We start from the raw sequence: 11,999 nt of genomic DNA on the forward strand, positions 1-11,999 counted from the left end.
ACGGCTATTCATAGCAACTCCTTCATGTGTTGTGGTAAGGTTTCATATTCGTTATAGATATTACAACGATTCAATTTATCTTAAAATGGAAGTTTGATCAATGAATGAGTTTGTAACCACTTTCTAATTGATACAAGCTGGAAGATATTTCACAGGAGATAGCAATTCATCAAGATATAGACTGGCTATATGTTTATCAATGACATTGCTTGAACTTGTGATTATACATAAGGAGACTCAGCCTCGCTAACATTAGACCATCACTCTCATAAAAAGTTTTCTTTAGCTTGGTGTTAGGTAGAAAAATTTCATGTATTTGGTTCAATTTTCATGGGCAGTGCAATTTTTCTTTTTCAATATTATTGTGCATTTGAGATAATTCGATCCTTTCACCATATCCTTGTCAATTATAAATGCTCCCATGCGTCTGAAATCTACAATAGACTTTCTTTAACTATAAAAACTGAAAATACGTCAATTCTTATCCATTCCAGGTTCATTTGTGCTGACTAGACCTTGAATTTTCACACTTGCCTTGCCTCGCCTCTCCCACCTTACATTTGTATTTCCTAAAAAAAGTCATATAATATGAGGAATACAATATTGTCTGTCTTACCCACGAGACGGGGGGGCTCATGGTCGGCGTTACGTGGCATTGCGATATTGGTCATGGCCTCTCTGTCAGCTGCGCATCTTTCGGCCACAGGAAAGAAAAAAGGGCAATCCCACCGCCCCGATCGTAGATCACCACGAAAAAGTGAATCCCCATGAGTTAAGTAAAGCTCTCCTTGACGCCCCGTCAAACTCGCTAAGTTTTCAACTTTAAAACTCTCTCCCTCCCTCTCTCTCTCTCCATAAATAGACGAGACGTTCTTGAATCTTCTCGCTCATTGACTGCATCAAGAAGCATAAACGCTCACCACTTCAAATCCAACACGAAAGGAAGAGAGCTCTCTGTGTCTTTCTTCAGTTCTAGCTTAGAGCTTCAAAGGGTCCCTCTCCAATGGCGCGATACTACGGCAACAACGGCTACTACTCCTACTACGCCGACTACCTCTCCCTCCCGCCCTTGCACCTCTGCTTCTTCGTCGGCGTCCTCTTCCTGGTGCTGGGCTTCTCGTGGTACATCAACTACGAGTCGGTGGTCGAGGACATGATGTCCCAGCTCAAGCTCTTCCTCATGCTCTGCCCCGTCGTCCTGCTCCTCCTCGTCCACTTCCTCTCGAACGAGGCGGACCGGAACCGGGTGCCCTTCTTCCTGGCCATGCCCGAGCAGGACTCGCTCCACCGCGCCGGCGGGTCGCCGTGGGGCGTCGCGGCGGTGCTGGTGTTCCTGATCTTCATGGTGTCCTACCAGTCCTCGCTGCAGGAGCGCTGGTTCCCTCTCTTGTCTAAGTGATTAAGAGTCGGGTTTCAAGTATATCAGCGTGTTCTTGTGTATGTATCATGATCGTAATTAGCGAGGAGAGATCAATCGTGCGAGTGTAGTAGTGAGGAGTGCGGGCTTGTTAGATTTTTTGTAAGTTTACAAGCCATGCTTCCTCAGATCTGATCTTCTGTAGTCTGTGTAAATTGTGGTCTGGTTCGGTTTGGGGAAGATAAGTATATACTACGAAGCGTGTCTTTCTGAGTTTCTTGTCTTAATTAATCGGTGATCAGCATGATTAATCAGGTGGAGTTCATCGTAACTTTCTTTTGATCGTAAGCTCGGAAGGGAGAGGCTAAGAAGGGCTATGAACATCAGCTTAATTAATCATTGACCGGTCTTCGCCTTCTTGATTTTTCCGGACTTCATACTGATGATTCATGGACTTTAAACATTTCGCATAGAGTTGATCGTTGGGCAGTACTGGACCGGCCCAAGATCTTGAGCTAGGCAAATTGGATATTGATCATGAGGCCCGGCTCATTTTGATTGTGTTTTGACTGCCAGGCTCTTGATCACGTGTAGTCCGAGTCTGGTCAGGTGTTTGGGTGATGACTCTGAGTTTTTGGATCTCTTTCTTTCTTGGTTCGAACGTTTTGAGGTCTTGGGTTCGATCTCCAACAACGGCGGGGAAACACCATGCATATTTAAAACCTTCTTTTACATAGTAGTAAGATGAGAAATATGAGAAGGCAATGGCTTTGTCACCCTCACAAGCACTCTCCATCTGCTATTTTCCCCCTAAAACAGGCAAATCCATGTTTCCAATTTTGCAAGAAACATCTGTTTGAAATTTAACAATTTAGGTCCATTTATTTTTAAAAAAATTGATTTTTTTTTCGATTTTTTGTGTTTGGATGATAGAAAATTAATTGATTTACGGAAAATATTTTTCATAAATTAAAAGCAATAAGTTTAAATTGGAGAAAAAGAAAACAATCACTTTTTCTAAATTATCAAATAAATAAAAATTAATCATTTTTTCAGAATGATTTAAATAGAAAATGTTTTCCTTTATCTATGCCTCAAGTATCATTGAAAAGTGATATTTTCACAGTGGCAAATTCTAAAAGATAAAAGAAAAAAATAGTTGCCTACAAAAAAAAAAAAAAAGTAACAGCGGACGCGTATGATAAACACATCCGCAAAATGAAACGATGGCATATACCAAGAATTTCAAACGATATTGATTATTGTTTTAGTTTTTTTTAATAAAAAAAGTTATATGTTTTAATGAGAAAATAGAAAAAAAGAAAAGAAAAAGAGTCGCCCCAAATTGAGGGAGTAATGATTAGTGAACTATGTTCTCTTTCAACCATCGGCTGTGGTGGCTCCACTAGGTAGGCTTCAGTCATTTGAAAGAAGGTCAGGAGTTCGAAGCCCTTGCAACGCAAGTTGCAAAGGGGCTAGTGGGTTATTAGGTGATTGCCGCGTGGTGTCGGGGTGGTGGTTTTCCCACTAGCGTCACCTGGGGGTTTACGTTGTGGCCTGTTGGTCAAAGCGGTTCCTCCAAGACAAAAAAAAAAAAACTGTGTTCTCTTTCATCCCAAACCAAAAGATAGGCGTGTTTGGTAACGTTTTTGTTCAAAAATTATTCTAGGGAGAAAAAAAAAAAAAAAAAAAAAAACTATTTCGTTCCGAGGAACAAATTTTTACCAAAAGACACGTTTGGTAAACTTGTTTCGAAATAAAAATAAATAGAAATAGGTTTGGTAAATTTATATTCTTTTTTTTGTTTCTTTTAATTTTTTAATATTTTTATTTTATTTTTCCTTTCTTTTTTTTTTCCTCTTTTGGCTGGTCGCCGCCTTTTGGCGACCGGGGCCGACGGGGCCGGGCAGCCTCGCCTAGCCACCGCGAGGATCACCGGCCCCCGGCGAGGCCGAGCCTCACGTGGTTGGGTGAGGCTCGACCTACCTTGGCCGGGCGGGCTTGGCCTCGCCTAGATCCCGCTAGGCCGAGCGTCGCCGGCCCCGGCGAGGCTCGGCCTCGCCGGATCCGGGCGAGCTTGAGCTCGCCCGGCCAAGGGGAGGTTGAGCCTCGCCTTGCCCGCATCGGTGAGCTTGGCCTCCCGCCAAGGCGAGGCCGAGCCTTGGGGGTCGGCGAGGTCGCCGACCCTCGACGGCGTCGCTGGCCCTCGACGGCCATGGCTAAGGCCGGCGATCGGCCAAAAAAAAGAAGAAGAAAAGAAGAAGAAAAGAGAAGAGAGAGAAGGGTTTATTCAAAAGTGTTTCTGGAACAAAAAACAATTTTTTTTTGTTTCTCATTTCTATTCTTTTTTTGTTTCGGGAACAAAAAAACAGATTTTGAACAAAAACGCAAACAAACGCATTTGCTTCTTTTTTTGTTCCCGGAAAAAAAAAAACAAAAATCTATTCTTAAACAGAAAAAAGAAATGAAAACATGCAGCCCCCATAGTGTTCCAAATTGATGATTTCGACTGAATCTACCAATTTTTAGGGACAAAAAACTTAATGATGGGTTATTTTATTCCTTGAGTAAATGAGTCATTTGCCTCCTGGGGTCATTTGAAAAGTGAGGATATTTATGTTTTGTGTGTAACCTACGCATTATCTTTGGGATTTGGCCGGAAGTATAATAAGAGAAAACACTTTTAATGCCATAAAAAGAACTATAAAAAGATTTCCGAGTTCAATGTTCCTTGACCTCGTCATTCCGTAATAAAATAACTATACGCCATAAATTTACATTTCAATATTTCTTTAGTTATGGTCTTCAAAATCTCTTATTAAATAACGGTCAGGTCATATTAGCAGGGTTATTAGCAGGATCAGAGGTTAGATGATTTGAGCTCTCGCACCGCGAAGCTTTTCTACATGCAAAAAGTGGAACCTGTTGCATCACAGTCTTCACTTTCGATTTCGGTGATCTTTCCCTTTTGCTTTTCCAAAAGTGCGACTTTAATCGCGAATAAGCCATTTAGAATTGATGGAGAGTAATTCACTTTGTTTTCCCCGTTCCGAGTCTATAACGATGGGGGTGATGGCAACGACTGCCACCCACGGCATCGATGGGTATGTGCGCAAGAGAGTTCTTCTAAGTTTGATTTTGGATAACCCTGGCACAAATATGACCATATGCCATCATTCTAGACTCTAGTAACACATTTTCTTTGATGTACGTGAACTTAACGATTTACTTGTCTCTGTAATGATTAGTCAAAACGGAAGATTTTAGTTATTCATACCCAGGAAAAAAAAGATAAGACAAAAATCACATAAAAATTTTAATTTGAGAAAGTTGGATATGTGATTAGGCACATATTGTAAGTAGTCCAAATCAACACGTGATATATGAAGTTGATGCCTTCGTAAGAATAGCGATTCTCCAAAGTCAGGATCCTGTAATCTTACAAAAAGTAAACCTCTCGAACACTTCAACAGCAAGCAAATTGGACGGTTCAAATTTATTAGATTCATTTTGGTTTGAAGTGGCAGCATTTTTTTCAAGGGCATGCTTATCATTATGTAATCTTAGTCCACAGGCTTTGAATATATCTGAAACCTCAACCCGAGATTAAAATTGGACTCTGGCACTTTGGAATGGGCATTATGATAAAATCCAAAAGTGAGTTCTTAACCAACCCAACATTCAAAAGTATCGGCGTTTAATTTGGAACAAGATTACAAGGGGAATGCCGAAAACGTATTTAACATTTTTTTTTCACTAACAATTTTTTTTATCTATATATTTAGGAAGATAAAATCTCAAACTAGTATACTTGTAATAATTTTATTCTTAATTAATTTTTTGACTATAAAATATCCCAAATTGATATATCAGTTAGTAGTCTAAATCAGCATGCGATGTATGAAGTTGATGCCTTTAATAGAACAGCGATCTTCCAAATTTAGGATCCTGTAAACTTAGGTAAAGTTTAGCCCCTCGAACACTTCAACAAAAAGCAAATTGGACAGCTCAAATTTATTAAAGTCATTTTGGTTTGACGTGGCAGTACTTTTTTTTTTGTAGGGTTCATTACGTAATCTTAGTCCACACGCTTTAAATATATTTCAAACCTCAACCCAAGAATAAAGATTGGACTCTAGCACTTCAGAATAGGAACTGAGATAAATTCCGAATTGAATTCTCAACCAACCCAAAATTCAAAAGTTTCGGTGTCTTATTTAGAGCAAGATTATAAGGAGAATGCCGAAAAATTGCCTAACATTTTTTCTCACCTAACAATTTTCTTATCTCTAAATTTAGAGGGATTAATATTATAAAAACATCAAATTGGTTCATTCACAACAAATATATTCCAAACCAATTTTTTAATTATCAAAAACCCTAAACTGGTATATTAGTGAAAAATTTATATATTAGATTGTGATTTTTCGCAATATTAATTTAATTTAACGGAAACTAATGGAAAGTAAATTTATTACGATATATTGATTTGGGATTTTTGTGATTAAAAAAATTAGTTTAAGGTAAATTTGTAATAAACATATCAGTTTGAAAGTTTTTTGTGATCAAAAAATTAGTTAGGGGTAAATTTATGACGGACGTACAAGATTAGAGTTTTTTGTGCTATTAATTCTATTTGTTTTTTTGGTCGTAAGTGGTATTAATTCTATTTAGAAATACATTTTTTTGCACCTTGAGTTTTAGCTTTACAGACTCCTTTTACACGCTGATTTTACTGAACCGTTCATTTTTCTCATTCCCAAGTTTGTCATTTCCTTTCCGAGAATGCTTAGAACCAAATAACAAAATCTCAGCCCTTCCGAAACTCTCAGACCAACTCAAGGCTTAGCTCATCCACCACCGCTTCTGGCCGCTGTCGCCGTCACCGCCACCGCCTCCCACCATGAGGACTTCTCCCCAGCTCTACTGCCGATGATGACCCCCTATCCATCTCCGTTCGTGAGGCTGCAACCAACTCCCCGCAGATTGTAAAAAAGAATTGACCAAACTAGGGGTGTAAACGGTTCGGTTCGGTTCGGTTTTTGAAAACCGAACCGAACCGAACCGTTAGAAAATCTTCCGAACCGAACCGAAACCGAACCGAACCGAATATGAACCGAACCGAAATTTCGGTTCGGTTCGGTTCGGTTCGGTTCGGTTTTTCGGTTTTCGGTTTTTAGCCTTTGGTTTTCGGTTTTTTTTTTTTTTTTTTTCTGTTAAACTTAGATTTCTCCATTTTTACTTGTTGGTTCGGTTCGGTTCGGTTAACCGATAAAAACCGAACCGAACCGAACCGAACCGAACCGAACGAAAATTTTCGGTTTTTAATGAAAACCGAACCGAATGAAAACCGAACCGAAAAAACCGAATTTTTCGGTTCGGTTCGGTTCGGTTTTCGGTTCGGGAATTGACACCCCTAGACCAAACCAAATTCGAACCCAAACCGAACAAAAAAATTCGAGTCTTTTCGGTTGAGGTATGTAAGTAAAAGAAACGGTACGATTCCGTTCAGTTTCGAGTCAAAAGCCCAAATCCATCAAAAACATATAACTGAACATGGAGTTTGAGCATGTTTTTTCCTTTCGTTATTTAGTGATTCCTGGATTCAGGTCGCATCAAGATGCAAAACAACATTAACTCACTCAGCCATAACAATAGTGCAAAACAAGGCCGCTTGTTTCTCACACCTTAACGAAGAGATGAGCCTCCGGAGGAGCGAACTGCCCCAAACCATCACTCCTGCTGAACCCGAATCGAACCAGGAGCCCAATCCCTTTCATGAGGAGATTGACGAACCTCGATCCACTTTTCCAGCACAAATTTTGCTACCAATCATCAGGAAGCAATCAACGAGTGTAAGAAAATTGAGAGCAATCAATTCAAACAAGAAACTAGAATACAACCCAGACTGAAACATCCCCTCGAAAAACAGAACGAAACAGAGATCCATATATCTCCTCCTTAGTACAGGGAATCAGCAAGTAGGGTCAGCTCAACCACATGATTTATTGATGTCAGCAAAAAAATTTATTTAGACTCAAGTAGGTCGCCGAGAAAGAGCAAATGAAGGTTGAAACGGACACTGATGTAGATGCAGGAAAACAAAGGAAGTTTTATGGCTGCGGAGTCTTTTTTGTCTACATCATTTCTCAAACTCAGTTGTTCTAGCTGACTATGTATCGTTTACTTGGATTGTTTTGGCTTCGAAACAAGTTCACTAATGTGTTTGCGGAACACTGAACACACTCACGAATACAGAAAAGGAAACCTGAACAGCTCCGGCATCTTCCTCTTTTTCCTTGTCGATCAATAGATGAGGTTTCGCTTTTCTCCTCTCTAAGTTTTTCATCGTCTCTCATAATTCATCGTCTGTGTTGTCATAATCGGGCAGCGCAAAGGACTTCTTTGTTGATCCTAAAGCTGATTTTTACGACGATACATGAGACCAGATGTTGGAATCAATAGATGAATAGTTCTAGTTATCGATGCGACGATTCTTAAACCATCGAAGTTCATTTCCTCTTGCATTCACATTTGAAAATATGCTTAAGCTCCTTGTCATGGCTGTTTTGATTATTGAAGCGCAACAAACCATTGCATCAAGACGTAAAGAAACTGAACTCTGTAAATTCATGAATTCAGGAAACAAACACCACCTTTTTAGACCAAATATAAATTTTTTAAGCAGAAAGGAAGACTAACTCCGTGGCGTCCTAATTTAAAATAATTGTCGGTTCACGATACAATGGTCGTCCAATCATCTTGTATAGATGTGAAGTTCTTCTGAGAAAAGAGTGATCGCCACCCCACAGCACTAAAAGTGTTCCGAGTGCAGAGTCTAACTTGGAGGCAGCTAAATGGGGGCGATATAGCACGTTTTGATCGCCATCGTAAAATATTCCATAATACTTTCATTCCTCAACTCGATCAAATCGAATCAATTTTCACGTGCTTTTTTTTCAAATACAAATGTCACGGCAAGGTTAACGAATGTTCCTGTTTGTATTGTCAGCAGAAAGACCTTCATGAGATGTCAACGGAGGAAGTACCACAATATTACACCTCTCTCTCGGGGGCTCTGCGGTTTCTCGCTCCTCACCCTCCTCCTCCTCTTCCTTCCAGTTGAGCACCACCTTCGCGAACGAATGCTTAGCTCTGTCCATCTCGCTTCCTCCATCGTCTGCATCCTCTCTCTGTGTCTGAAAGTGGCGAGGAGGAACAGCATGTTGGGTTGGATTCGCACCTAGCAAGTGCGTTGAGGTGAAAGCGCACAATCTCTCTCTCTCTCCAGTCCACTTCTCCCTCCACAACCCCTCTTTTCTTCATTCTTATCTCTTTTGTTCACAGTAAGCAAGAAAGAAAGCCATAAAAGGAAGCAGAAGAGACACCCCCACTTTGATTTGCTCTCGCGATTCGCTAATCTTGATCCTTCTCAAGATAGGTCTCTCCATCGCTTAATTCATCCGTGGCCCTTTTCCACTGTTACCGTCTCGTACCGTTTCTGCGATCAATCATTTTGGGGTTCTCTTTCGGGTGCTCTGTTTCTTCATATGGGTGTTCGACATTTGCTGTGGGTGGTCGTTGCCGTCACTTGGCTATGCCTCCAAGCGCGGGTCCTGCACTCTCTAGAGGACCTTGTATGCAATTCGAGTGATTCCGAAGCATTGCTAGACTTGATGAGCAACTCTGAGTCCCCAGTCGACGGCTGGGGACTCAATGTGTCCGCCAATTGCTGTGACTGGCTGGGGCGTAGTGTGCGAGTCTTCATCTTTTCTTGGCCCGAGAGACCGTCCCTCCAGTTCGGGCAGAGTGGTTGAGTTGGTCCTCACAAGCAAGAAGCTTGCGGGCAACCTCCCGGACTCATTTGGCAAGTTGGATCAGCTGAAATTCCTCAATCTCTCTTTCCTCAGGAGTACACTCCCTGAATCGCTTCTCCATCTCCCTAATTTGCAGGTCCTCAATCTCAGCTGCAACAAATTCTCAGGACCAGTCCCCAAAAGTGCCAGTTTGCCCTCGCTCCGTGTTTTCGACATCTCTAAGAACTCTTTCAATGGGTCTCTGCCCGTGTGGATCTGTGCAAACTCGACTGGCATTCAGGTGCTTAATCTGGCTTTCAATTGTTTCTCTGATGTTATCCCGCCAGGACTCGGCAATTGTAGCTCATTGCAGAACCTCTCTCTGGCCAAGAATAGTCTCACGGGCGGGATCAGTGAAGATATCCTCACTCTGGGTCAGTTGGTCCAATTGAGCCTCCAGGAAAACTCGTTTTCTGGGCCGCTCGATCTCAGGATCGGAAATCTCACGGAACTGGTTCAGCTGAAAATGTCAACAAACGGATTCACGGGGTCAATTCCGGATGTGTTTCAGAAGATGAAGAAGCTGCAGTACTTCATAGCTCATGCCAATTGCTTCACGGGCCCCATCCCGTCTTCCTTGTCCAATTTGCCATCGCTCAGGGTTCTCACTTTGTGGAACAACTCGCTGACTGGTAGGATAGGTCTTAACTGTTCGTCATTGAGCAGTCTGGAGATTCTGGATTTAGGTTCCAACAATTTCGGGGGTCCTTTCCCTGAGGATTTGCCCAATTGCCGGCGGCTGCAGAAAGTGAACCTTGCACGAAACAAGTTCACAACCCCGATACCTCAAAGCTTCAAGAACTTCTCCAGCCTCGCTTACCTGTCGATATCGAATATGAGCCTATCGAACATATCATCTGCACTCGGGATCCTTCAGCACTGCAGCAATTTGACAGTGTTGGTTCTCACTCTAAATTACTTTGATGAAGAATTGCCTGGCGATGCAAGTTTGAGTTTTCCAAAGCTTGAGGTTCTTATGATGGCGCGTAGTCGACTGAGGGGTTCCATGCCCCAGTGGGTACGTGGATGCACCCGTTTGCAGTTGCTGGATTTGTCCGGGAACAGATTGGGTGGAACGATCCCATCGTGGATCGGCGACTTCCAATCTCTCTTTTATCTGGACTTATCAAAGAACTCGTTCGTGGGCGAGATCCCAAAAGTGATAACCGGATTGCCTGCCCTCATCCACAGGAATATGTCAATATCGGTACCTTCTCACGTTTTTCCAATATTCCGGCCAAGGAATATGAACTCGGGGGTGCTGAAGTACAAACGATTTACAAACTTTCCATCGACTGTGGATCTCGGAGGCAACTCTCTTGACGGATCAATCTGGCCGGAGTTCAGGAATTTGAAAGATGTCCGTATCTTGGTTCTTAGCAATAACTTCTTATCAGGTTCGATTCCGGACAGTTTATCCGAAATGACTAACCTAGAGACGCTCAATCTGTCTTACAACAATCTGTCTGGAAGTATACCTTTCTCGTTAGTGCGCCTCACCTTTCTGTCCAAGTTTAGTGTTGCATATAACAATTTGTCCGGGCCAATTCCTACAGGGGGTCAATTCTCGACCTTTCCCAGTTCGAGTTTTGAAGGAACCAAACTGTGTGGTGATCATTGTGCTCCTTGCCCAGCGAATCACAGTCATCCTGGATCAGCCAATTATAGTCAAAATCATTCTAAATCTTCTGATCATGCCATGAGCGATAGAAACCTTGGAATGATCATTGGACTTGCATTCGGAATGGCCATTGAAATTACATTGGGAGCAACTAGGATCAGTGATTCGTGTTTACGTGTGATAACGAGATTTTGTAATCATCCTAAGTCATGTTAATAAAACTTCAAAAGAAAATTGTGGGCGAGATCCCAAAAGAGATTACAGGATTGCCTGGCTTCATCAACAGAAATCTGTCAATGGCTGAACTTTCTCCTGATTTCCCACTCTTCATGAAGAGGAATGTGAGCGTAAGGGGGCCGCAGTACAATCAAGTTACGAGCTTTCCACCGACTGTGGCACTCGAATGCGACTTTCTCAATGGGTCAATCTGGCCCGAGTTCGGGAATTTAAAAAAGGTCCATATCTTGGATCTGAGGAATAACTTCTTATCAGGTTCGATTCCCGACAGTTTTTTTTTTGAATGACTAGCCTAGAGACTCTTGATTTGTCTTACAACAATCTGTCGGGAGGTATACCTTTTTCATTAGTTTGTCTCAACTTTCTGTCCAAGTTCAGTGTGGCATATAACAATTTGTCTGGACCAATTCCTAACGGGGGCCGATTCCCAACCTTTCCGAATTCAATTTTGAAGGAACCAAACCATGTGGTGATCATGCTTCCCCCTGCTTGGTGAGTCAAAGTTATCCTGGATCTACTGATCATAGTCAAAATCATCATGGATCCATGAGTGATAGGAACCTTGGAATGACCATTGGACTTGCATTTGGAATGGCTATAGGATGTGCATTGGGAACAACTAGGATTGGTGATTCTTTTTTACGTATGACAATGAGATTTTATAGTCATCTTAAGACGTGTTGATGAAAAACTTAAAAAAATAAAATAAAATAAATTGTAACTTACTATTTTGTTGCCATGTTGGTATATTTGGCAATTTACAGCCCAATTCTCTAGCACCAACTTTAGCCGTTAAATTTTTGCCGAATTTATTTATCTCATAAAAAATCGATAAATTTGACCCCGTTAAGCGAATCCCCATGTATATTACGTGCAAGTCTCTTGCCGATGTGGACTTTAGGCACCAAAGGCCCGCCATTTCAGTCGG

General features: G+C 41.6%; 2 protein-coding genes across 2 annotated transcripts; both read left to right on the forward strand.

Moving 5' to 3' along the window:
• Positions 1-803: 803 nt before the first annotated feature.
• On the forward strand, positions 804-1,671 carry LOC104422297. Its single transcript, XM_010034578.3, has one exon. The coding sequence runs from the start codon at positions 1,004-1,006 to the stop codon at positions 1,397-1,399; it is 396 nt and encodes a 131-aa protein (XP_010032880.1). The 5' UTR covers positions 804-1,003; the 3' UTR covers positions 1,400-1,671.
• A 6,770-nt stretch (positions 1,672-8,441) lies between these two features.
• LOC104422296 (phytosulfokine receptor 1) lies at positions 8,442-11,245 on the forward strand. Its single transcript, XM_039312512.1, has one exon. It carries the CDS (start codon positions 9,074-9,076, stop codon positions 11,048-11,050), a length of 1,977 nt encoding a protein of 658 aa, XP_039168446.1. The 5' UTR covers positions 8,442-9,073; the 3' UTR covers positions 11,051-11,245.
• The last annotated feature ends 754 nt before the right edge of the window (positions 11,246-11,999 follow it).

Source organism: Eucalyptus grandis, chromosome 5, assembly GCF_016545825.1.
Source record: "Eucalyptus grandis isolate ANBG69807.140 chromosome 5, ASM1654582v1, whole genome shotgun sequence".
NCBI classification, from domain to species: Eukaryota; Viridiplantae; Streptophyta; class Magnoliopsida; order Myrtales; family Myrtaceae; genus Eucalyptus; species Eucalyptus grandis.